Below are 27618 nucleotides of genomic sequence, written 5' to 3'. Positions count from 1 at the left end.
GTGACATTTCAAAGTGGACATTGTTCTTGGAGGTCCTTATAAGAGTAGTTGCCCTCAGTCCATGCATCACAGGTAACATTGACACCATGGCTGCTACCAAGTGGTTACTGCTCCTCTTCTCAGTAGCCCTGTTGGGCCTGAGCTCTGCTCAATTCACTGATGAGGGTAAGTGGGGGACACAGAGAATCTATGATCATGTTAGGAAGTTGTTTGGGGTGGTGGCTCCACTGAGATCTTTTACTTTGTACCGGTCAGTCATAGGACCTGGAACATTTTAGACACTTAAGAAATATTGACTGATGGACACAGTTCATAATGAATACCAAAAAAAATGATGTAAAATAAATACTTTCACAGTCTCATGGAGCTTGAATTTACTTTTCTTCATATACACTAAGTAGAAGATTGGAATTGTAAAAGAAATATGTAGGAGATATCAATACATGCAGGACATGTGGGCATCCACAAATAAGTAGATGCACATGTAAGAAACATGAGTGACTAAGACACATATAGAGGGATAACTCATTCTTTTTGATACAGCAAATTGTGAATGCCTTCTGCTACTATCATTATATAAATCTAGGCTAGGCCTGTTCCCTGACAATCACTTATATGATCATCAGTCACATAATTCTGTACAGCCTTAGTTTGAGCCTGAGACAAGCCTGTATCTTTTGTAGCCTTATTAGACATCCACCATGTAAGTCTGGGTCATCCTCATTCATCACTACTGGGAAGGTAGCAAGGACTCTATTTTTGGACAATTAGCCTATGATAATGAACATTCTGTTTGCATCCACTGCCTCTCAGGCTTTTTCTTCATCCGTCTTTTTCATACCGGTGCTGTCTTCCCTTAGAGGATGAACAAAATTCAGAAGATCCAGTAGATGTAGAACCATTAGACTCCCAGCAGGATGATCAGAACCCTGGCCAGCAACAAGGTGGTAACCAGAAACCTGGACCTCCAGGTGGCCACCAAGGAGATCCTCCAGGTGGACAGCAAGGAGTTCAGCAGGGTGGACAGCAAGGAGGCCATCGAGGTGGTCAGCAAGGAGGCCATCCGGGTGGCCACCAAAGAGGTCATCCAGGTGGTCAGCATGGAGGCCGTCCAGGTGGCCCACAAGGAGGTCAGCAATATGGCCAACAAGAAGGCCATCCAGGTGGACCACAAGGAGGTCAGCAAGGTGGCCAGCAAGGAGGCCATCCAGGTAGCCCACAAGGAGGCCATCCAGGTAGCCCACAAGGAGGTCATCCAGGTGGCCAGCAGGGTGGCCATCCAGGTGGCCAGCAGGGAGGTCATCCAGATGGCCAGCAGGGAGGCCATCCACGTGGCCAGTAAGGAGGGTATCCACTCTTCCCACCCACAAGATATTTCTTTGTTCTTCTCAGTGAACCAATGTCCATATTTGAACATATACTTGCTGTCAACTGACATCGTATCAGTCACAAAATTTCTTTAGAGCTCTTTCTCCTTTCCTATTTGTCTGACTGTTCATCACACTTCTTTTCTTCCAACTATTTACTCACCTTTGCTTATCTCAGAACCGTTCTCAATAATAGAGACAGAGAGAGAGAGAAAGAGACAGAGAAAGTGGGAGGCAGACAGAGTCAGAGACAGAGATATAGAGATAGAGAAAGGGAAGGAGGGGGAGAAGGAGAGGGGGAGAGAGAGAGACAGAGACAGAGGCAGAGACAGAGATATCAAAACTTCACCTATTCTTTTCTCCCTTTCCTTCATGCTACTCATCCTCCCTGCCAAGGGTCTCTCCAAATTTTGTGTTGTTTTCTTTTTAAAATTTCTGGAATGTATGGCATTGGCATTGCTACTGCCATTATCCAAAAGACCAAGTCAAGCACAGTGTATCTCCTCTAAGCCTCTTCCTTTCTTCTTTCAGTGAATAAAAAGGAAGATGTCCATTCAGGAGGCTCCCTTGAAGTCCTCATGTGGACCAGGATATTGGGATAGTACATACCTCTTGATCTGCTCCATCATTTCTTTATAATACCAATAAATACACCTTTAATTAAACATTGATTCTTGCTTCTCTTTATGATGTTTGTTTCACTCAACTTTCATCATACTGGTTTCTAGATATAAAGACAAAAATACAATCCCCAGCTACTTAGTACTTGGCTGATTCTAGATTATTCTGTGGATGCACAGCCCTGAACTGGACTAAGTGTATTAGTTCTGAGTCTCCAAAAGGCATCTTGCTCATGGTTGGACTGGAACCATCAATATGACAAATATTTTTGAGTCATTGCAAAGTTCATCATACTTGAAGGATATAGAGAAATAGAATGGCATTTCCTCCTTCCAGTCAAAGGCTGGGACAGTACTGCAGACCAAGAAGTTGGATCCACTCGAAATATGGTTTTGATTTTATGTAAAGCAGGCATGAATAGCTGAGATACAAGATGAATGCCAAGATAGACAGCAAAGCAAATAAGGAGGAGAAACATCAGGGCAGAGAGAGCAGAGGGGAGAATGCTGTCCACATTTCCAGGTAACCAGGAGAATAAGTCAAAGGAAGATGAGAGTGAGACCTGATTCAAAATGTTTTGGCCTCTGTTCCATTGATCAGCTTGCCTGTTTAAAGCATTAAAGGTCTTCCTCTGCGAGAGAGGACTGGTTGACCTAGAAACAGCATTCTTTCCCAATTACAGCACATGCCCCTCATTACTTGGCAGTTAGGGTGTCAAGCACCCAATGATTTTGCAGGAGCATGAAAACAAGTGGGTCAATCTGTGTTTGGAGGCTGGTGATTAACCTTTCAGTAAGCTCCAGACCTGTGGTTAACTTGGCCAAAAAGTTCCTGAATGAGAGGTCCAGGGAATCGAAAGTGGTTGCAATACCAGTGAGGGACCAAATTGCTGTCAACAGACACTCCATGGCATGAAAGTGAGCTTCCACTGTCACTGGAGGGCCTATCTTAACTGGAAAGAAACTTCAGTGGAGTGGTTTTCTGGAAATAGGGATAATTTAGGCATGCTGTAGAAAAAGGTGCCTAGACTTTCCCTGAAGGTAGGGAAGCTGTGATAGAGAGTGTACCAGCATAAGAAAAATAGTCCTGAGGAAGAGAAAATTCAACTGCAAAGGTGTGGGTATTAGTGGATGAATCCAAGGCAGAATGAATTAAACTTGAGGAGTAGAGTGCTTCTAGGCATGGGAACAAGAGGTGACTCTGAGATTCCCAGACTATACCAGAAATTGAATAGATGCCTTTACAGTTGCCTTTATTTTGAACAGAAATCAAGAGTCTGATGTCTGATTAGTTAGGGCAGGTCCTTCATTCCACTTGGTACAGGGATCATTTGTAGTATTATAAGATGCCCCAGCCCTGTTCAGGGAAATCTGTGGCCACAGAAGCTGGCCAGAGGAATCAAATGAGGCATTTAGGGAAGCAACCCATGAGGAGTTCAGGATGAAGGTAGAATTACATTGCATGGAATTTAATTATCCAATTTGGGTGCCTATGTTGCTACTTATACCAAGGATGCAGAGTGCAGCCTGAGTTTTTAGAAAGACTCCCAAGTGTAATGAACCCCATAGGTAAGGGTCTAACATGCTATGGTTCCTCAATTCTGAGGTTAAGTTCTATTTCTTGGTGAGGCTGCTCCCTTTCCCCATAGGCAGATGTACTTCCAGTTATTTTAATGATTATGACTGTGGTAGCATCATGAGATTAGGCATAGAGGTGAAAGAGGATACAAGATGTTCCCTTTACAAAAATTGCTGCTCTGTGGAGCAGACTGCAACTGATTTTTTTCCCAGCATGAGGAGGAGGAGGGATTTTTGTATCATTCTGTTATAACCAATAAAATGGAATCCTCCCATTGGATTCATGATCCAGGCTTCAAACATAGAGGCAATGGCAAAAGCTTGAAGTGACTGGGACCCTGAATAATATGCCCCACAGTTAGTTAAATTGAGTGTTTTAAAAAAGTCCTGTTTTGGGCTTCTGAGTGGGTGTTTTTGGGGGCATGGGGAGACTATATTTCTTTTACAATCGAAAGGTGTTTATTTGCTCTTAGGGAGGGCTAATAGAAACTGCTGCTACCTCCTCAACACTCTCACAGCATATCTGTCCTATTTTAAAGATGAACCCTCAAAAACAATGTCACTACTTAACTAACAAGTACAACCAATCCACAAATAAAAGCAATCCAAACAAGGGTCCCCTAGAGGCCTCAAGGCAACATCATTGCAACACTTGGTAAATAGCCAGGTTCTGCAGCTACTGGCAAAAGGATCCTGAGACAGTGCCACTTCTAATCAAATTTAAAAGGAAGGGAAAAGGTCAAAAAAGATGAGCAAAGAAAAAAAAACAAGAAAAGAAGAATCTGATCTTAGAAGGTTATTAGAATGACAGGGAAGATCAAGACGCAAACACCCAGGGGCAAAATCCCAAAGAAAACTGGTAAATATTCTCAAGCCCAGAAAGAATTCATGGAAGAACTCAGAAAGGAGCTTAAAATTATATAAGATAGGTGAAAGAAAAATTGGGAAAAAAAAGTACAGTGATGCAAGAGAATTATGAAAAAAGAGTCAACAGCTTGGAAAAAGAAAACAATTGCTTAGAAAGTAGAACTGGCCAAATGGAAAAGGAAGTACAAAAGTTAACCAGAGAAAACAACTTAAAAATTAGATTTGGGCAAGTGGAAGTTAATGAGACATCAAGGATCACAATGAAATTCAAATGAATGAAAAATAGAGGAAAATGTAAGATATTTCATTGGAAAAACAACTGATCTCAAAAACTGATCCAGGGGAGACAGTGTTGGAACCATTGGAGTACCTGAAAAACATAATCAAAAAGATAGAATCTTTTAAGAAATTATGAAAGAATACAAGTCATTACCCAATTGATAGTCAAAGGACATGAACATGCAATTTTCAGATGAAGAAATCAAAGCGATCTATAGGCATAAGAAGAAGTGCTCTAAATCACTTTTGATTACAGAAATGCAAAAAAATAGCTCAGAGTAACAGCTCACACCTATCAGATTGACTAGTATGACAGAAAAAAATATGATAAATGTTGGAGAGGATGTTGGAAAATTGGGACTCAATACACTGTTTGCAGAGTTATGGACTGATCCAATCATTCCATGGAGTAATTTGAAATGATATCCAAAGGGCAAACAAAATGTGCACACTCTTTGATCCAGCAATACCACTAATAGGTCTGTATTCCAAAAAGATCATTAAAAAGGTGAAAGGATCTAAATGTGTAAAAAATATTTATAGCAGCCCTTTTTGTGGTGGAAAAATATTGGAAATTGGGTTGATACCCAACCATTGGGGAATGACTGAATAAGCTCTGGTACATGAACGTAATGGAATACGATTATGTAATAAGAAATGATGTACAGTTAGATTTCAGAAAATCCTAGAAAGTCTTGCATGACCTGATGCAAAGTGGTATGAGCAGAACCAGGAAAATATTCTACATAATGTCAGCAATATTGTGAGATGATCAAGTATGAATGACTCAACTCTTCTCAGCAATACAATGATACAAGGCAAGTACAAAGGTTACACATAGTAAAATGCTATCCACATCCAGATAAAGAACTGATGCACTCTGAATACCAATTGAATCATACTTTTTTCAATTTATTTTTTTCAATGTTTTTCCCACTTTGGATCTGTTTTTTCTTTCACAACGTTGAATAATATGGAAATATGTTTTACAAGATAGCATATGCACAATGAACATCAAATTGACTAGCATTTTAGGAAGAGGGGAGATGAGGGAGGGAGGAAAATTTGAACTTAACTTTGTAAAAATTAGTGCTGAAAACTGTCTTGACATGTAATTGGAGACAAAATAAAATACTATTAAAAACAATTATATTACCATTAAATGTCCTTACATCACTTCACCCCCCTATGTCAGCAGGACTTTGGTGAATAAGGACTCCAATATCTCATTAGTGGGGAAGACATTCAATTAAAAGGAACTTGGGGGCAGTTAGGTGGTGCAGTGGATAAGGATATTGACTCTTATGGATGAGGGGAGTGAGTTGTCTAGGAGCAACATTAGTCAGAAAACCTAAGTCTAAATCAAGGATCTCCCTGGTATGAACTGTGACCTTGGGCATGTGACTTAAACTATTAACCTTATATTTCTCATCAATAAAATAGGAGTGATAAGACTTATACTAGCTAGATAGTTAGTTGGTAGAGTGGATAGAGTGATAGAGTTGGCATTAGGAAGACCTGACTTTGAATCCTGCTTAAGATACATACTCTCAAATCCTTTGACTACTCAGTTCCTTCCCAGATATCACCTGTGCACTAGTCACTCTCTGCTCTTTTCTCCATCTTGGTCCCTGGGTGAACAAATTCAACTGTCCTCTTCCTTTGAGTCCCTGGAGCCTTAATCATATCATTGACTGTTTCCTGCCAAGAATCCACCTTGGATGACAGCTACCATTCATTGCTTTCACTCCTATATAATTGCTGCTGAGAAAATCATGCAACCATTCTGACAGGGGACATTACCAATTCACATTGTACAACCTCAATTGGGCCTTCTATGCTGCTAGACAATCTTACTATCTAAATAGCCTTCATCAACTCACTATCTCACATTCCATAGGAATCTCCACTGATTCCAAACTTTTTCATCTTTCCTAAACTTTCCCATGGCTCCCACTCCCCCAAATCTCTTAGGTGAAAACTTTGCCTCACATTTTACAGAAAAAATTGAGGTCATTTGCCATGCCTTCCTTATTATCCCATCTCCTTCATTTCATATCACTTAGGAGCCTTCTGCCATTATATTCTCTTTCACTGCTGTCTCAAATGATGAGGTAACCTTACTTCTTACCAAGGGCCACCCCTCTGCCTTCACAAGTAATCCCCTCTATCTCATCTCCTCTAAAACATCACTCCCTCTGTTATTCAATCTTACCTTGTCTACTAGATCTTTAACCCACCCTTCATCCTTTCATCCCCACCAATTAATCCCATATATCTTTGGTTCTTTGGGGCCAATCTCCTTGAAAAAAACTGATTACAATAAGGTCTCTCCTTTCTCTCCTCTCACTCACTTCTTCACTCCAAATAATCTAGATCCCAACCTCATCATCCCACTGAATTCCATAGCTCTCTCCCAAGTTACCAGTGATCTCTTATTTGCCAAACCTTTTCTCAATTCTCATTTTCCTTGATTGCTCTGTAGCCTTTGACACTATCCATCACCCTCCTTAAAATTTTCTTCTCTCTAGATTTCAGATCATCACTCTCTCCTGGTTCTCTTCCTACATATTAGATCATTCTTTCTCAGTGTCATTTGCTGGATCTTCATCTTAGTCATACCATCTAAGTATAAGTAGTCCACAGTGTCCTTCCTAGGCCCTCTTCTCACTCTATGCTACTTTACTTGGTGATCTTATTCACTTCTATGAATGTAATGACCACATCTCTGCAAATGACTCTGAAATATAGCTTTCCTACCCTAACCTAATCTACAATCTCATGATTTCTATCACCTTTCAGGCAACAAAAAGGAAATGTCCCATAGACATCTTCAACTCAACATGTCTAAATATGAACTCATTTTTCAGTCTAAACTCTTCCCTCTATGTAATTTCCCTTTTATGGTTGAGGACAATCCCATCATAGCTGTCCCTCAGAATGGCAAGATGAGTGTCATCCTCAACTTCTGCCAACCTCTTATCCCCCATATCCAATTTGTTGTAAAAGTCTGATGATTTCTCCTTTGCAACACCTTCTCTCCTTGTATGCTGCTACTTCTTTGATGCAGGCCCTCATCACCTCATGCCTGGATATTAAAATAGCTTACTGGTAGGTCTGCCTGCATCAGGTCTCTGCTCACTGTGCTTCTCTATTATTTGCTAATATGATTTTCCTAAAGTTCTGGCCCAACCCTGGCACTTTCCTACTCACTAAACTCCAGTGGCTCTCCATTGGCTCCAGAATCACAAACAAATACCTTTCTTAGGCATTCAAAGTCCTTCACAACTTTCCCCTTACCTATAATTTTCCAGTTTCCTTATACCTTATACTCCCTCAGGTTCACAGTAATCAAGGAAGATAAGCCTCCTTGGTGGTGGTCAAAAGTAAAACATTAGAGAGAAGGGAAAAGAAGAAAGGAGAAAGGAAAGCATGCAGGAATAGAAAAGGATGGGGAGAAGGACACATAGTAATCATAATTGTGAATGTGATATATGAATGTAATGGAATACTATTGTGCCATAAGAAATGATGAACAGGCTGACTTCAGAAAAACCTGGAAAGACTTGAATGGTCAGATGCTGAGTGAAGGGAGCAGAACCAGAACACTGTACACAGTAACACCCACATTGTGTGATGACTAATATTGATAAACTTAACACTTCTCAGCAATACAAGGATCTAAAACATCTCCTAAAGCCTCAAGATGGAAAATGCTATCCACATGCAAAGAAAGAACTATGGATTTTGAATGCAGATCGAAGCATAAATATTTGCTATTTTTTTCTTCTGTTGCATTTTGTTTCCTCTTTCTAGTGGTTCCTCCTATTAGTTCTATTACAATATCACTTATGTGAAAATATGTTTAATAGGAATATATATGTATACCCTTTATCAGATGGTGCACCATCTTGGGGAAAGAGGTAGGGAAGGAGGGGGAGAAAAATTTTAAAATTAAAAGCTTATGGAAGTGATTATTGATAAATCAAAATAAATTAATAAAAAGCTATTATTGTAGCAAAAAAAGATAAACCTCCTTGCTGTTCCTTAAATGAGACACCTGATCTTTCACCTCTTGAAATTTTCTCTGCCTGTCCCCCATGCTTAGAATATTCTTCCTTCTCATCCCTTCTGGCTTCCATACCTTCTTCCAAGCCTCAACTAAAACCCCATGTTGTACAGGAAGACTTTCCCAAACCTTCTTAATTCTTGTTTTTTTCCCATAATTTCTTATTCCTAATTTCCCAACCCTTGATACTTTTAATCATTTCCTATTTTCCAACATAAAGTTGTTTGTATATATTTGTTTGAACATAGTCTCTGCCATTAGATTGTGAGCTCCTTGATGGCTGGAACTTTTATCTGCTTTTGAAGTCCTCACATGTAGCACAGCACCCGACACCTAGTAGGCATTTAATAAATGTATATTTAGTGACCATAAAGGCCTGGAACACTTACTAAAACTCTAGCATCCTTAGTTTCCTTATTTCAAAACTGGGGTTAGTAATAATAACTCTTTTCTCACAAGTTTCTTGTGAGGATCTAAAGAGATAACACATGTAAAGCACTTTGCAAACCTTCTCGTGCTACATGCTATTTCCCAGTGTTGTTTGAGGAAAGCACATTGTAAACCTCAAGGATATATGGGATTATGGGTTATATAAATATGAGTCACAAGCAGAAGGGGTCGGCATTGGCAAATTCAGGGGAACTGGTTCCAGTTCTATATTGTGTATATGGGTTTGTTTGTTTGTTGTGTTTTTTTTTCTTTTGGAAACAGTATTTTTTTTTCCAATTACATGTAAAGAGTTTTCAACATTCATTTTTTATAAAATTTTGACTTCCCAAATTGTTTCTCCTTCCTTCCCTCCCACCCAAGACACCAATCAATCTAATATAGGTTATAGATGAGCAATCATGGAAACATATTTTCATGTTAGTCATGTTTTGAAAGAAGAATCAGAATAAAAAGGAAAAATCATGAGAGAAAAAAAACACACACAAAAAAATACTGTTTTGATCTGCATTCAGATTCTGTAGTTCTTTCTTTAGATATGGATAGCATTTTCTGCCATGAGTCTTTTGGAATTGTCTTGGATCAATGTATTGCTGAGATGAACTAAGTCAATCATCATTGAGCATCACACAATGTTGCTGCTACTGCGTGCAATGTTCTCCTGGTTCTGCTCACTTCACTTAGTGTCAATTCATGTAAGTTTTTCCAGGTTTTTCTAACATCTGTCTGTTCATCGTATCTTATAGAACTATAGCATTCCATTACATTTGTATACCACAATTTGTTAAGTTATTACCCAAATGATGGACATCCCCAAATTTCCAATATTTTGCCACCACAAAGAGGGCTGCTATAAATATTTTTGTACATGTAGTTCATTTCCCTCTTTTTATGATATCTTTGGGATACAGACCTCATAATGGTATTTTGGAATGAAAGAATATGTATAGTTTGATTTCCCTTTGATCATAGTTCCAAATTTCTCTTTAGAATGGTTGGATCAGTTCACAACTCCACCAGCAACGCATTAGTGTCCCAATTTTCCCACATCTTCTCCAACATTTTTCATTTTCCATTTCTGTCATATTAGTCAATCTGATAGGTATGAGGTGGTACCTCAAAGTTGTTTTAATTCGCATTTCTCTAATCAATACTGTTTTAGAGAATTTTTTTCATATAACTATAGATAGCTTTAATTTCTTCATCTGAAAAGTGTCAGTTCATATATTTTGCTCATTTGTCAATTGGGGAATGAGTTGCATTCTCATCAATTTGACTCAGTTTTCTATATATTTGAGAAATGAGATCTTTATCAGAAAAAAAACTGGCTGTATAAATTTTGCCCCATCTTTCTGCTTTCTTTCTAGTGTTACTTGCATTAATTTTGTTGGTACAAAACCTTTTAAATTTAATGTAATCAGAATCATCCATTTTACATTTCATAATATTCCCTATCTCTTGTTTGGTCATAAATTTTTCCCTTCTCTGGAGATCTGACAGCTACACAATTCTTTGCTCTCCTAATTTGTTTACGGTGTCACCCTTTGTGACTTTATGTTGACTCCCAAATATTTTATATTGTCTACAGTTATTTTCAATGGGATTTCTCTTGAGGCTGGGCTTTTTTTTTGGGTAATATATAGAAATGCTAATGATTTTTGTGAAGTTACTTTATATCCTGGGACCTAGCTAAAGTTGTTAAATGTTTCAAGTAGTTTCTAGTAGCTCCTCTGGGATTCTTTAAGTTTACCATCATATCATCTGCAAAGAATAATAGCTTTGTTTCTTCTTTGCCTATTCTAATTCATTCAATTTTTTTCTTCTCTCATTGCTAAAGCTAATATTTCTAGTACAATATTGAATAATCGTGGCGATAATGGGCACCCTTGTCTCACCTCTGATCTTATTGGGAAACCTTCTAGCTTATCTACATTACTTAAAATGCTTGCTCTTGGTTTTAGATAGATACTAAGTATGATTTTACAAGGAAAGCTCCATTTGTTCCTAAGTTCTTTAGTGTTTTTAGTAGGAATGGGTACTTTGTTTTATCAGAACCTTTTTCTGTCATGTGATTTCTGTTAGTTTTATTATTGATATGGTCAATTATGTTGTTAGTTTTCTAATATAGAGTCATCTCTGCAATTCTGGTATAAATGCCATTTAGTCATAATGTATTATCCTGGTGACAGTTGCTATGATTTCTTTGCTAATCTTTTATTATTTAATTTTTGATATCAATATTCATTAAGAAAATTGGTCTATAATTGTGTTCATTTATATTGGGTCTTCTTGGTTTATAAAATATTGGAATTATTGGTTCTTTAAATGTTTGGTAGAATTCACTTGTAAATTTGTTTGGCACTGGAGATTGTTTTTTTTAGGGGGGCTCATTGATGACTTGTTCAATTTCTTTTCTAAAATGGGGCTATTTGGGAGCCAAGATGGCAGAGTGAGAACAGTAACTTGCTTGAGCTCTCCCCCAAACCTCTTCAGATACCTGTAAAAATGACTCTAAACAAATTCTAGACCAGCATAACTCACAAAAAGACAGAGTGAAACAAATTTCCAACCCAAGACAACCCAGAAGGTCAACAGGAAAGGTCTGTTGGACTGGGCTGGGAGAGGAGTACAGTTTAGCATGGGCTTTTTCTTCCCTCTTTTATGTGAGATAACTTACCACATTCTACCTCTCCCTTTCTCCTTCTCCCAGTATAATCCTCTCTCATCCTGAATTTTGTTTTTTAGATATCATCTCTTCATATTCAACTCACCCTGTGCCCTCTGTTTATAAATATTCCCTCCAACTACCCTAATACTGAGAAAGGTCTCATGAGATGCAAATATCATCTTTCCTTAAAGGAATGTAAAGAGTTCAACTTTAAGAAGTTGATTTCTCTTTCCTGTTTACCTTTTCATGTTTCTCTTGAGTCTTGTATTTGAAAATTGAATTTTCTATTCAGCTCTGGTCTTTTCATTAAGAATTCTTGAAAATCCTCTATTTCACTGAATATCCATTTTCCCCCCAGAAGGATTATATTCAGTTTTGCTGGGTAGGTGATTCTTGGCTGCAATCCTATCTCCTTTGCCCTCCAGAATATCATATTCCAAGCCCTCAATGATCCCTCATTGTAAAAGCTGCTAAATCTTGTGTTATCTTGATTGTGTTTCCACAATACTTGAATTGTTTCTTTCTGGTTACTTGCAATATTTTCTCCTTGATTTGAGAACTCTAGAATTTTGCTATAATATTCCTAGGAGTTTTCCTTTGGGGATCTCTTTCAGGAGGTGATTGGCGGATTCTTTCCATTTTGATTTTACCCCCTGGTTCTAGAATATCAGGGCAATTTTCCTTGACAATTTCTTAAAAGATGATATCTAGGCTCTTTTTTTTTTTGATCATGGCTTTCAGGCAGTCCAATAATTTTTAAATTCTCTCTCCTGGATCTATTTTTCAGGTCAGTTGTTTTTCCAATGACATAGTTTCATTCTTTTGGTTTTGTTTTATAATTTCTTGATTTCTCATAAAATTATGAGCTTCCATTTGCTCCATTCTAATTTTAAAGGAATTGTTTTCTTCAGTGAACTTTTGGATGTCCTTTTCCATTTTGCCAATTCTGCTTTTTAAGGCATTCTTCTCCTCATTGGTAAGGGCCTCTTTGCCATTTGGATTAGTCTATTTTTAAAGTGTTATTTTCTTCAGTATTTTTTGGGTCTCCTTTAGCAAGCTGCTGACTCGTTTTTCATGATTTTCTTGCATCACTCTCATTTCTCTTCTCATATTTTCTTCTACTTGATTTTCAAAATCCCTTTTGAACTCTTCCATGGCCTGGGACTGATTCATATTTTTCTTGGAGGCTTTGGATGTAGGAACTTTGACTTTGTTGTCTTCTTCTGGTTGTATGTTTTGATCTTCTTTGTTACCAAAGTAAGATTCTATAGTCTGAATATTTTTTCTTGTTTGCTCACGTTCTCAGCCAGTTACCTGACTTTTTAAATCTTTCTTAAGGTAGGGCTCTACCTTCAATGTGGAGAGTGTACTGTCCCAAGCTTCAGGGTTTTTATGTAGCTGTTTTCAGAGATATTTCTAGGAACCTGTAATTTTTCAATTCTTCCAAGTTTGTATGATCAAAGAAGAGGTGTTTATTCATTTCTTGACCTGAGCTCTTGTGTATGAGTGACCACAAGCACTCTTTTCTGCATTTGGAGAGTGAGGAGGATTCCCTCTCTACCATCTATAGGCCAAGATTTCCAGAACCAGCTGTTAATACTATGGCCACTGCCCCGGGGATGCAATAGGGCCAGAGCTGTACCACACTCCTCTGTTACTTAGGTTGGGCACACCTTTTGCACTGACTTTCTTAGTTGTCTTTGGCGTTTTTGGATTGCAAAGTCTGGAAACCACTGCAATTGCCCATGAATCAGTCTCCTGAGGCCTGCTCCAGGTTTCCTAGGACCCCATATTTGCCTGCATAGTCCACACTGAAATGCACTCCTCTCTTAGCCCGGTGCAACAGACCTTTCTAAGAAAAATTGTTTTGGGCTAGAAATTTGTTTCACTCTGTCTTTTTGTTGGTTTTACTGCTCTAGAATTCATTTAGAGTCATTTTTACAGGTATTTGGAGGGAGATCTCAAGCAAGTCTTTGCTTTTACTCCACCATTTGGCTCTGACTTACCCCTTACCCTTTGTGAATGTAATTGTTATTGCATCATGATCTGGAAAGGATATATTTAATATTTCTGCTTTCCTGCATTTAATTTTGAGATTTTTATGCCATAGCACACAATCCATTTTTGTGTGGATGCCATGCAATGCTGAGAAAAAAGCATATTCCTTTCTATAACCATTCAATTTCCTCCAGAGGTCAATCATATCTAACTTTCCTAAAATTTTATAAAAGCTTTTAACTTCTTTCTTTTTTATTTCTTGGTAGGAGTTATCTAGTTCTGAGATGGGGAGTTTGAGGTCTCCCACTAGAATAATTTTGCTGTCTATTTCTTCTTGTAAGTTACTTAACTTCTGTAAGAATTTGGATTCTATACCCTTTGGTACATATATCTTTAGTATTGATATTACTTTACTATGGTATGTTTTAGCAAGATGTACTAACCTTCCATGTATCTTTTAATTAGATCTAGTTTTGATTTTATTTTATCTGAGATCAGAATTACTATACCTGCTTTTTATACCTCAGCTGAAGTATAATATATTCTGCTCTAGCCTTTTACATTTCATCTCTAGGTGTCTCTCTGCTTCAAATGTTTTTCTTATAAAGAGCATATTGTAAGATTCTGGCTTGTAATCCTTTCTGCTCTCTACTTCCACTTTATGGGAGAGTTCATCTCATTCCCATTCTCAGTTATTATTACTGTGTATTCCCCTCCATCCAATTTTTCTTTCATTATACTTTTCTCTCTCCCTTCACCTTGTACCTCTTCACCATTGTTCTGCTTCTGCTTATGCCTCCCTCAATCTGCCCTCTCTTCTATCATCCCCACCTTTTTCCCCTTCCCCTCCTGCTTCCCAACAGGTAAGATAGATTTCTATATCCAAATGACTGCACATGATATTCCCTCTTTGAGCTAAATCCAATCAGAGTAAGTTTCAAACAATACCCACCCCTTCTTTTCTTTTTCTTTACTGTAATAGTTCTTTCATACCTCTTCACATGATGTAATTTATCTCATTCTGCCACCCTTTTTCCTCTTCTCTCAATACAATTACTTTTTTACCCCACAGTTTTTTTATGTCATCACATCAAAATCAACTTATGCCTATACACTCTGTCTCTGTATACTCCTTCCCACAACCCTAATAGAGATGCAGTTCTTAAGAGTTATAAGTATCATCTTCCCATATAGGGATATAAACAATTTAATCTTATTGAATAATGTATTTTTTCTTGCCTGTTGACTCTTTTATGCTTCTATCGAGTCTTGTATATGAAGATCACTTTTTCTGTTCAGCTCTGGTCTCTTCAGAAAGTTTGAAAGTCCCATATTTCACTGAAAGTCTGCTTTATCCTTGATAAATTTTGCATGGGATTTGATTCTTATGTATTACCCAAGCTCCCTTTCTTTTCAGAATATCATATTCCAAACCCTCTGATTCTTTCCCTTAGAAACTGTTATGTGCTGTGTAATCCTCATTGTAGCTGCTTGATATTTTAATTGTTTCTTTCTGTCTACTTACAAAGTTCTCTCCTTGAAAAAGATTATTCTGGAATTTGGGTATAATATGCTGCAGAATTTTCATTTTAGAACCACTTTCAGGTGATAATCAGTGGAATATTTTAGTGACTATTTTACATTCTGGTTCTAGGATAACAGGGCAGTTTTCCTCAATAATTTCTTGGAAGTTGTTGTCCAGGCTCTTTTTCTGAACTTGGTTTTCGGGTAGTCCAATAATTCTTAAATTATCTCTCCTGGATCTATTTTCCAGGTCAGTTGTTATTCCAATGAGATATTTTACATTTTCTTCTATTTTATCATTCTTTTGATTTTGTCTGACTGATTCTGGGTGTGTCATAGAGTCATTAACTTCAGCTTGCCTAACTCTAATTTTTAATTGTTTTCTTCAGTTAGCTTTTGAACTTTCTTTTCCATTTGTGCAGATCTACTTTTAAAGGTGTTGTTTTCTTCCATAAATTTTTGTGCTTTCTTTTCAAAGCTACTGTATCTTTTTTTATGCTCCCCTTCCATAATTCTCCCTTATTTCCCCATTTTTCCTACCTCTCTTAATTTGATTTTTAAAATCCTTTTTGAGCTCTTCCGAAAGGACATTATGTTTTGTTTTGTTTTGTTTTTTTTGGCTAGGCAATGGGGTTAAGTGACTTGCCCAGGGTCACAAAGCTAGTGTTATGTGTATGAGGCCAGATTTGAACTCAGGTTCTCCTGATTCCAGAACCAGTGCTCTATCCACTGTGCCACCTAGCTGCCCCCCAAAAGGACATTTTGGTCTTGAGAAAAATTCACATTTTCCTTTGATTCTTTGCATGTACATATTTTGACACTTCTGTTCTCTTCTGAGTTTGTGTTTTGATCTTCCCTGTCTCTATCATGGGTTTATATGGCCAGGGCTCTTTCTTTTGCTTTTTGTTCCTTTTTTAGATAATTTTTTTTAATTTTTAAATTGAGCTCTGCTCCAAATGTATCAGGGCACTGTTCTAAGTTTCTTGTGCTGGGAGCTAGTTACCTGGTCACTGAATTTCAGCTCCATGGCCTCCAGGGCTGGTGGCTCACTCACTCTCCTAGAGTGGACCAGCTTATTCCTGCCTGTTGTGTGCTGGGTTCTGGGCCTGGCAGTTTGCCTCTTGCACTGGGGCTAGAGTCCTCAAAGCTGGTGCTAGGACTATGGGCCTTGGTTGCTGATCTGTGCTGTGGCTAAGAGCCTGACATTGGCTTGCCCAGACACCACCTATGGCTGATTGCATTGCCTTTTCCAGAAGTGAGACAAGGAGACAAGATTATTGAAAGCAGTGACTTGCTTGAGCTCTCCCCCATACCCCTCCAAGTACATGTAAAAATGTCTCTAAAGAAATTCCACAGCAGCAGAACCCACAAAAAGACAGAGTGAAACAAATTTCCCACCCAAGACACCCTGGATGGTGAATTGGAAAGGTCTGTTGTGCTGGGCTGGGAGAGCAGTGCAGTTCAGCATGGGGCACACAGGCAAAGACCAGGCCTCAGTGAACCTGGAGCAGTCCTCAAGGGATTGAATCAAGGGGAAGTGTGGTGGTTTCCAAACTTCTCAACCCACAAACACCAAAGACAACTTAGAAGGTCAATAGGAAAGGTCTATCTGACCATGGTTAGAGAGAAGCTTGTTCCAGCTCCAGTCCTGGTGCAGCCCCAGAGTGGAGACTGTTTCCAGAGCTCTTGGTCCACAGACAGAGAGGGAATCAAGTGGCTGATCAGAAGGGGATGCAGAGATCTTTTTGATGGTGCTGAGGCAGAATTCTCTTGCATTGCCCATACTTGGATATGATTGGTGGATCTAGGTGGCAGTCATGGGGTGAAGAGGAGCACTGGCATGGGGGAGCTTGTGGTGACAGTGGAGAGGGAATTCTCCTCACAGTTCCAGGTCAGAAAAGAGTGCTTGTAGTCACTCATAGACCAGTGTACAGGCCAGGAAAGGAGTAAACACCTCACCCTTGATTATACCACCTTGGAAGAATATGAAATTTACAGGTTCCTATCTCTTCAATATCTCTGAAAATAGTTGCACAAAACCCCCAAAGCTTGGGACAGTACATTCTCCACACTGGAAGCAGACCCCTACCTTAACAAAGATTTTAAAACTCAAGTAATTGTCTGGGAACACAAGCAAACTACACAAAAAGTCATACCATAGAATCTATCTTTGGTGACACAGAAGATCAAAACATACAACCAGAAGAAGACAACAAAGTCAAAGCTCTTACATCCAAAGCCTCCAAGAAAAATACAAATAAGTCTCAGGCCATGAACAAGCTCAAAAAGGATTTTGAGAAGCAAGTAAGAGAAGTGGAGGAAAAACTGGGAAGAGGAATTAGAGTAATGCAAGAAAATCATGAAAAACAAGTCAACACTTGCTAAAGGAGACCCCCCCCCCCAAAATACTGAAGAAAATAACACCTTAAAAATTGACTAACCCAAATGTCAAAAGAGGTCCAAAAAGTCAATGAGCAGAAGAAAGTCTTAAAAAGCAGAACTGGCAAAATGGAAAAAGAAGTCCAAAAGCTCACCGAATAAAATACTTCCTTAAAAATTGGAATGGAGCAAATGGAAGCTAATGATTTTATAAGAAATCAAGCAATTGTAAAACAAAACCAAATGAATGAAAAAATAGAAGGCCATGCAAAATATTTCATTGGAAAAACAACTGACCTGGAAAATAGATCCAGGAGAGAGAATTTAAAAATTATTGGACTACTTGAAAGCCATGATAAAAAGAAAAGAGCCTAGACATCATCTTTCAAGAAATTATCAAGGAAAACTGCCCTGATATATTAGAACCAGAGGGTAAAATCAAAATGGAAAGAATCCACCAATCACTTCCTAATAGAGATGTCCAAAGAAAACTGCTAGGAATATTATAGATGAACTCCAGAGTTACCAAATCAAGGAGAAAATACTGCAAGCAGCTAGAAAGAAACTGTTCAAGTATTTTGGAAACACAATCCAGATAACACAAGATTTAGCAGCTTCTACATTAAGGGATTGGAGGGCTTGGAATATAATGGATGTCAAAGGAGATAGGATTACAACCAAGAACCATCTACCCTGCAAAACTGAGTATAATTCTTCAGGGGAAAAAATGGTCATTCAATGGAATAAAAGACTTTCAAATGTTTTTGATGAAAAGATCAAAGCTGAATAGAAAATTTGACTTTCAAATACAAGACTCAAGAGAAACGTGAAAAGGTAAGCAGGAAAGAGAAATAAGGGACTTATTAAAGTTGAACTGTTTACATTCCTTTAAAGAAAGATGTTATTTGTTCCTCATGAGACCTTTTTCAGTATTAGGGTAGTTGGAGAGAAAAAATTATATGTATGTGTAGATAGATAGATAGATAGATAGATAGATAGATACATAGATACATAGATAGATGGATGGATGGATGGATAGATGGCTCAGGGTGAGTTGAAAATGAAAGGGTGTTATCTGGAGAATAAAATTAAGGGTTGAGAGAGGATTATACTGGGAGAAGGAGAAAGGGAGAGGTAGAATGGGATAAATTATCTCACATAAAACAGACAAGAAAAAGCTTTTACAGTGGAGGGAAAGTGGGGGAAGGTGAGAATGAATAAGTGAATCTTATTCTCATTGGATTTGACTTAAGGAGAGAATAACATACATACTGTATTGTGTACAGAAATGTATCTTACCCTATTGGAAAATAGGGGGAAATGGGATAAAAGAGTGGGAGGTGTGACAGAAGGGAGGGTAGATTGAAGTAGGGAGTAATCAAAAGCAAACACTTCTGTGGAGGGACAGGGTTAAAAGAGAGAATAGAATAAATAGGGGTTGGGATAAGATGAAGGGAAATATAGTTTTTCATAACATGACTACTATGGAAGTGTTTTGTGTGACTACACATGTATAACCTGTATTGACTTCCTTGCCTTCTCAATGAGGGTGGGTGGAGAGGGTGGAAGAGAAGCAATTTGGAACCCAAAGTTTTTTTAAAAAATGTTAAAAATTATTTTCACATGCAACTGAGAAATAAGATATACAGGCAATGGGGTATAGAAATCTATCCTGCCCTACAGGAAAATAGGAGAAGGGAATAAGAAAAGGGGAGTGTCATAGAAGGGAGGGCATATTAGGTGAAGGGGTATCCAAAATGCATGCCATCTTGGAGTGGGGGGAGGGATGAGATAGGGAGAAAATTTGGAACTCAAAATCTTGTGGAAGTGAATGTTGAAAACTAAAAATTAATAAATTAATAAAAAAAGAAAAAAAAAAGAAGTGCAACAGACCTTTCCTGAAGTCCTTTTAAGTTTTCTTGTGCTGGAAAATTGTTTCCCTCCATCTTTTTGTGTGTTCTTTTGCTCTAGAATTCCTTTAGAAACTTGATTTAATATTTTTTCAGAGGGAAACTTAGAGCTCAGGCAACTTCCTGGCTTCCCCTCAGCATCTTGGTTGCACCTCCATATTATAAAATTAAAAAAAAAAACAATTATGAGCCACAGAAGAGATATGAGAAAATATCCCCACCACTTCTTTGTAGAGGTAGAAGCCATATGAATGAGGTACATTCTATATATTTTAAATTTTTTTCAATATAATGCTCAGGTTTGATTTTTCCCCTTCTTCTTCTATGTATTTTTCCTTACAAAACATTTATTATATGGAAGAGCTCTCACAGAAGGAAATTGATACTGGGAGAAATAATTTTGGCGACGTTGAAAGCAAAGGAGTTTAATAAAATGTACTTTTAAATTGCACAACAGTAGACAGAAGGAAGTTAACAAAGAACAAACAATAGGACAACTTTAAATGTTTCCTCCTAAATTTATTATATAACCATGTAACATGTATATATGTGTGTACATGTTTAAAGCAAGTTGTACCTAATAGTTATTGATACTTTCACAAACTACCCTCTTTTTTCTTTTCTACCTTGTATAAGGAAATATTTTGTGTGTTATTGTTAAGAATCATTTTTAATTGTAAAGTACAAAAAATTCACCATTTGTAGAAGACATGATTATTTACTTAGGAACTCCATACAATCATAAGAAAAAGTGAGAGCTTTTCTAGTTTTAGTAAAGAAAAAAGATATAAAATAAATATATAAAGCTAGCCATTCTTATAAAGTAATAAAAATAGGAGGAAATTATAGAAAAGCAAAGTCCATTGAGCATATCTATAAAATACAAAAGATATTTTGAAGTTAGCCAATAAACACATATCTCGGTTTTATATAACTAACACTAGAAATTTTCTTTATAAAAAATGAAGGAAAATAATTAAAGATATATTTATTATTTAACATCAGGGAATACCAATTTGATAAAAATAACTTTACCACTTAAGTTAATTTATACATTTAGTGACATAAAAATTAAACTACTAAGAAGTTACTCGTTCGAAATAAGAAAGGAAGTATGAATTTAAAAAGGGAGGAAAGAAGAATGGAGGAAGGAAGAAGGAAGGAATGAAATAAAGAAGTGAGGAAGGAAGAAATGAAGAAAGAAAGAAGCAAACAAATACATGAAGAAGGAAGGAAGAAAACAGAAAGGGTTATACTTTCCAATTTTGATGAAAATGGTGAAATTTTAAGTAAATAAAATGTAGAACATTTCACATGAATAAAGTAAATGCAACTTAAAAAAAAAAGACAAATAGTGCCTCAGGAAAACATTTCAAATAGATATCTCAGATAATCAGATGTCTAAGTCATATATCAGACAGAGACCAATAGATGACCAAGAATATTCCTCAATTAAATGGCAACAGTGCACATGAACTGTTTTCTTTCAAAAATACATTCATATGTTTTGTTTTTGAGTAATTGAATTTCCAATTATATTTCACCATTCCCTTGCCCAGTAGGACATCCTCTGTAACAGAGAATAAGAATGAAAAAATTAAAAAAAAAATCAGTTCAGTAAAAATAAACATGTCTCCCAGAATAAGAAATTGAACATTTTTTCCAAAGAATTTCAAAGCATCTACAACCATTTTAAAGATTGTTCATTAATTATAAGATGATTGTAAATGAAAAGAATTCTAAAGTTTAGCCTTTTAATTCTCAAACATAAAGTTATTTAAAAATGGATGCAGATTGGTTTTTTTTCTTGGATAATAGGCAGCAAAGTGGTGCAGTAGATACAGTGCTGGGGTCTGGAATCAGAAAGACTTGTCTTCATGAGTTCAATTCTGGCCTTAGACACTTACTATCTCTGTCACTCTGGGCAAGTCACTTAACCACGTTTGCTTTAGTTCCTCATCAGTGTAATGAGCTGGAGTAGGAAATGGCAAACTACTCCAGTATCTTTGTCAAGAAAACACCAAATGGGATCACAAAGGCTCAGATGCATTTGAAAAGACTGAACAACAGTGGGAAGACAGACACATTTTTCCAGTTTCAGTAAAGCTGTAAATAGGTCCACATATTTTTCAAAATAATTTGGAATTAATACAGAGTAGTTAATAACTTGTTTATATCCTTTTTCTCAATCTCACTACTTGGCATATAGATCAAGGAGGTCAAAGTTAGAAGGAACTATCCTATATTTAGGAAGAAATTCATAACTTTGTTTATAATTGTAGAAAACAACAGTTGAAATGACATAAATTCCCATCTACTAGAGGATGACTGAACAAATTATGATCATATAAATATAACAAACTACTTATTTAATTATAAGAAATGAAGGCTATGATAAATTTAGAGAAACAGAAGAAAAATTTTGTGAACTCAACATGGAGAAAAATAAATTGAACTAGGAGAACAATACGCACAATGACTGTAGTAATGTCAGTAAAAAACTCAATTGTGATTAACTGTAATGACTAATCTCAGTTCTGGATAATAAATGATGAATCATTTCTCCCTCACTAGAGAAACTGATAGGTAGCCATTGGCACCCTGGCTCTGCTACCTACTTTCTGACCATGGACAAGTCAGCTCACCTACTCAGCTTCATAACTGTCAAATGAGAGAATTGTACTATATGGCCTCTAAAATCTTTTCCCACTCTAAGTCTACAAAGTAGATCCTGTGAACCTATGAATCTGGGAAGGGAATGGGCTGAGTCAACTGGGGATGGGATATCAAAAGGATAACAGAGGGAAAGCCCCTTTACCTAGAGCAGTAGTTCAGTTAAGAGGCATTTGGTGAGCAGCATATTGGAAGGAGGATGGAGGTGCACATCAGGTTTGAGGAAGAATGGTTCTGAATACTAAACATTCAGTTGAAGTTAATTTAGTTAATTTTGGGGAAATATTTAAGATACTGATGAAGAAAAAATGATGGAAAGAGGTATAGTAGCTTGTTCCCATAAAGCCTGGCATCCCTAGGTGACCAAAGAGTACAGTACACCTGCTGATGTTTATGTAGCTTCTAATAGGAGGAGATGGGGCAGGAGATTGCCTGTACAATAACTGCTATTAATGATTTCATTTCTGTTATTTTATCCTTCCATTGTATGTTGACCTCACTGGCTCATCCCCTGTACTGGAAGAAAGCTAGTGAAAGGACATGAGTCAATGACATTTAAATGGCATGTGAAAAACAGGATATCAAAATACCCTGAAGGTGTCCGGGTTTCTGTAGGAGAGAGAAATCACAAGATGGAAGATTACCCATTATTGTAATCACAACATTATGTTTGGGGTTTCTGGGCAAGGCGGCATCAAAAGCTTTAGCAAATTTATATCTGGCAGTACTTTTTGGTCAGGAGCTTTTGCCAGACCTCAAACTGAATCCAACCACAACTTAGGGATGAGACTGATCTGGACATGAACAACACCTTCAGTGAAGGGATTGAGTGTGACATTTCAAAGTGGACATTGTTCTTGGAGGTCCTTGCCCTCAGTCCATGCATCACAGGTAACGTTGACACCATGGCTGCTACCAAGTGGTTACTGCTCCTCTTCTCAGTAGCCCTGTTGGGCCTGAGCTCTGCTCAATTCACTGATGAGGGTAAGTGGGGGACACAGAGAATCTATGATCATGTTAGGAAGTTGTTTGGGGTGGTGGCTCCACTGAGATCTTTTACTTTGTACCGGTCAGTCATAGGATCTGGAACATTTTAGACACTTAAGAAATATTGACTGATGGACACAGTTCATAATGAATACAAAAAAAAAATGATGTAAAATAAATACTTTCACAGTCTCATGGAGCTTGAATTTACTTTTCTTCATATACACTAAGTAGACGATTGGAACTTTAAAAGAAATATGTAGGAGGTATCAATACATACGGGACATGTGGGCATCCACAAATAAGCAGATGCACATGTAAGAAACATGAGTGACTAAGACACATATAGAGGGATAACTCATTCTTTTTGATACAGCAAATTGTGAATGCCTTCTGCTACTATCATTATATAAATCTAGGCTAGGCCTGTTCCCTGACAATCACTTATATGATCATCAGTCACATAATTCTGTACAGCCTTAGTTTGAGCCTGAGACAAGCCTGTATCTTTTGTAGCCTTATTAGACATCCACCATGTAAGTCTGGGTCATCCTCATTCATCACTACTGGGAAGGTAGCAAGGACTCTATTTTTGGACAATTAGCCTATGATAATGAACATTCTGTTTGCATCCACTGCCTCTCAGGCTTTTTCTTCATCCGTCTTTTTCATACCGGTGCTGTCTTCCCTTAGAGGATGAACAAAATTCAGAAGATTCAGTAGATGTAGAACCATTAGGCTCCCAGCAGGATGATCAGAACCCTGGCCAGCAACAAGGTGGTAACCAGAAACTTGGACCTCCAGGTGGCCACCAAGGAGATCCTCCAGGTGGACAGCAAGGGGGTCAGCAGGGTGGTCAGCAAGGAGGCCATCCAGGTGGCCCTCAAGGAGGTCAGCAAGGTGGCCAGCAAGGAGGCCATCCAAGTGGCCAACAGGGAGGCCGTCCAGGTGGCCAGTAAGTAAGGCATCTACTCTCCCCACCCCCAAGGTATTTCTTTGTTCCTCTTAGTGAACCAATGTCCGTGTTTGAACATGTACTGGCTGTCAACTGACATCATATCAGTCTCAATTTGTTTTTTTTTACAGCTCTTTACCCTTTTCTATTCATCTGACTCTTCATCACAATTCTTTTCTGCCAACTATTTGCTCATCTTTGATTATCTCAGCATCATTCTCCATGATAGAAAGAGAGAGAGAGAGAGAGAGAGAGAGAGAGAGAGAGAGAGAAACTTTACCTATTCTTTTCTCCCTCTCCTTTATGCTACTCATCTCTATCCCACCCCAAGGTCTCTCTCCAAATTTTGTTGTGTTTTCTTTTTAAAATTTCAGTAATACATGACTTTATTATTGCTACTGCCATTAGCCAAGCATCCAAATCAAGCACAATTTATCTCCACTAAAACTCTTCCTTTCTTTTTTCAGTGCATAAAAAGGAAGATGGGCATTCAGGAGGTACCCTTGAAGTCCTCATGTGGACCCGGATATTGGGACAACTGTGGTATCAAGACATACCTCTTATCTACTGCATCATTTCTGTACAATACCAAAAAATACACTAGTAGTTAAACATTGACTATTGTTTCTCTTTATGGAGTTTCTTGTCACTCAACTTTCAACATACTGGGTTCTAGATATAGGGACAAAAGTATGGTCCCAAGCTACTTAATGCTTGGCAGATTCCAGATTGTTCTGTGGATGCACAGCCCTGACCTGAACTTAGTGGCTTAGTCTTGAGTGCTCAAAGGGCACCTTGCTCATTGTTGAAGGGGCACCATGCACAACACAAATACTTTTGAGCCCCTGCAAAGTTCATTGTACTGGAAGGATGTAGAGAAATAGAATGTTCAAAGTTGCTCAAACTCCTGTATAACCTGTAACAATTTCTTTGGAATAGAGTCTGATTTTCTCCCTTTTCCTTTATTCCCGAACAGAGCTAACAATCTAAGAGTTAATCTGATAATCTCTCAAATCACTCTCAGTCAGTCAATGAGCATTTAGGAAGCACCTACTGTATGCCATTAATTGCTTTAAGCTCTTACATGTAGAGAAAGGCAGAAAACAAAGAAAGGAAACAAAACAAAACCAAAAATAAGCAATCTCTACTCTCAAGGAGCTGACATTCTAGTGGTGGATACATCATTCAAACAACTATATATGTCAAAAAAAAATTGAAATGTAGTCTAGAGTATACTGGTCTCTAACCTGGGAATAGTCAGAACTGAACAGATCAGGCAAGAGGCAGGTGTGTCAGGAATCAAAGAGTGATTTAATTCATTTCAGAGTGAGGAAGACATTTGTTTATGGAAGTCTCCCTTGGGAGAGGGTTTTCTCTTGCTGTGAAAAGGTGGAGTTTATATAACTAAAAAACCCCAAGAGGGTGGATCATGACACAATCATTGTTTGGTCTTGAAACAGTATCCATGGCAGGCCCATGGCTACAGGCATTTTAGGGACAATACAGGTGCTCTTCAGTCCTGTTCCCTTATGATAATTCTTTTTTTTTCCGGCAATTGGGGTTAAGTAACTTGCCCAGGGTCACACAGCTAGTAAGTGTCAAGTGTTTGGTCTGAGGCCAGATGTGAACTCAGGTCCTTCTGACTTCAGAGCCTGTGCTCTATCCACTGCGCCACATAGCTGCCACACCTTATGATAATTCTGAAGCTGATTGTTTCAAGTTTTAAGTGTCATTCAGTCTTGTGATTGCTCAGTTGGATACAGAAGCAGAGCACTTGGCATTTATAAGCTCAGGAATTTGTGAATTGTTGGCATGTCAAGAGTTCTTGATTTATCACTTTCTGTTGTACCATGTTGCCTATAGCTATGGCTCCCAAAGTCAGAATCTCCTGGAAAAAAAGGAGTTCCAACAAATCTAGATAGTATAATCATTACAACTTATCAGATTAATTAATATGAGAATCATAAATCCCCTGATATTTCCTATTTCCAATCAAAGGTTGAGATGGCACTGCAGAGAAAGGGGGTACATGTACCTGAAACATGGTTTTGATTTTATGTAAGGCAAGAATGGATAGCTGAGATATAAGATGAATACCAAAAGAGATGGAAAGGCAAATAAGGAGGAAAAACTTCGGAGGAGACAGGACAGAGGGGAGAATACTGCCAAGGTTTCTAGGTAACTAGGAGAATACATCAAAGGAAGATGAGAGGGAGATCTGGTTCAGAATGTTTTGGCCCCTATTCTGTAAGTCTTTTTCTTGCCTATTTAGAGCATTAAATCTTCCTGTATGAGAGATGACTGGTTGACCTAGAAACAACATTCCTTCCCAATGTCAGTACATGATCCTCATTGCTCAGCAGTTAGGATGTCAAAAACCTGGTGAACTTGCCCAGGAGGGCAAGTGAGTCAACCTGCATTGGGAGGCTGGTGATGAGCCTATCACCATGCTCCAGAGCCATGGTTAACTCAGCTGAGACATTCCTGAAAGGGGTACAGGAGGGCCAAAGTGGCTGTGGCACTAGTCAGGGACAAGAGAGGTCAATGGCATGAAAGTGAGCCTTCACTATCACTGGAGGGACTATCTTACCTAGAGAGGAACTTCAGTGGAGTAGTACTCTGGAAATAGGGATAATTCCAGCATAGTCTAGACAAGGGTGCTGAGAGCTTCCTTGAAGGGAGGGATGCTTTGATATAGAGTAGAGAAGCATAAAAAGTACAGTCCTGTGGAAGGGAGCAATTCAACTGCAAAGATGTGGGTATTAGAGGATGAATTCCAGGTATAGTGAATGAAACTCAATGAATAGAGTGCTTACAAGCATGGGAACAAGAGGACATTCTGGGATTCCCAAGATATCCCAGAAATTGAATATATATGTTTACAATTGCCTTTATTTGGGAAGAAGGTCAGGGTCTGATCCTTGATTTGTTAGGGCAGGCCCCCTTGCCCCCCATGGTACAGGGAGTATTTTTAGTGGTAAAAGATACCCCAAACCTGTTCAGGGAAATTTGTGGCCACAGAAACTGGTCAGAAGAATCAAGGGAGGCATTTAGGGAAGCAACCCATGAGGGGTTCAGGATGACAGTAGAATTTCACTGCATGGGATTTAATGATCCAAGGTGGATGCCTATGTTGCTGCTTTTACCAAGAATACAGAGTGCAGCCTGAGTTTCTAGAGAGACTCCTGAATGTAATGAACTTCATAGGTAAGGGTCTAATATGCTAGGGGCCCTAAACTCTGTGCTTAAGTTCTCTATTTCTTGGTTAGGGTGCTCCCTTTCCCCACAAGCAGATCT

At 38.1% G+C, this 27618-nt stretch overlaps 2 protein-coding genes across 7 annotated transcripts; both read left to right on the top strand.

Moving 5' to 3' along the window:
* Positions 1 to 82: 82 nt before the first annotated feature.
* On the top strand, positions 83 to 2016 carry LOC114038451 (tenecin-3-like). 5 transcript variants are annotated; one of them, XM_027855711.1, is made up of 3 exons: positions 83 to 165; positions 861 to 1130; positions 1899 to 2016. In XM_027855711.1, exons 1-3 carry the CDS (start codon positions 87 to 89, stop codon positions 1967 to 1969), a joined length of 420 nt encoding a protein of 139 aa, XP_027711512.1. In that variant the 5' UTR covers positions 83 to 86; the 3' UTR covers positions 1970 to 2016. The 5 variants fall into 5 exon arrangements, with proteins under 5 accessions (XP_027711512.1, XP_027711511.1, XP_027711510.1 ...); XM_027855710.1 differs by having other exon boundaries at positions 861 to 1178; XM_027855709.1 differs by having other exon boundaries at positions 861 to 1211.
* Positions 2017 to 23275: 21259 nt separating this feature from the next.
* On the top strand, positions 23276 to 24939 carry LOC114038381 (tenecin-3-like). 2 transcript variants are annotated; one of them, XM_027855666.1, is made up of 3 exons: positions 23276 to 23363; positions 24171 to 24321; positions 24789 to 24939. In XM_027855666.1, the coding sequence occupies exons 1-3, from the start codon at positions 23285 to 23287 to the stop codon at positions 24793 to 24795; spliced, it is 237 nt and encodes a 78-aa protein (XP_027711467.1). In that variant the 5' UTR covers positions 23276 to 23284; the 3' UTR covers positions 24796 to 24939. The 2 variants fall into 2 exon arrangements, with proteins under 2 accessions (XP_027711467.1, XP_027711465.1); XM_027855664.1 differs by having other exon boundaries at positions 24060 to 24321.
* The last annotated feature ends 2679 nt before the right edge of the window (positions 24940 to 27618 follow it).

The sequence above is a fragment of the Vombatus ursinus genome, unplaced genomic scaffold (genome assembly GCF_900497805.2).
Source record: "Vombatus ursinus unplaced genomic scaffold, bare-nosed wombat genome assembly UNPS02011014.1, whole genome shotgun sequence".
In the NCBI taxonomy this organism is placed as follows: domain Eukaryota; kingdom Metazoa; phylum Chordata; class Mammalia; order Diprotodontia; family Vombatidae; genus Vombatus; species Vombatus ursinus.
This window is presented reverse-complemented; position numbering and strand designations above follow the sequence as displayed.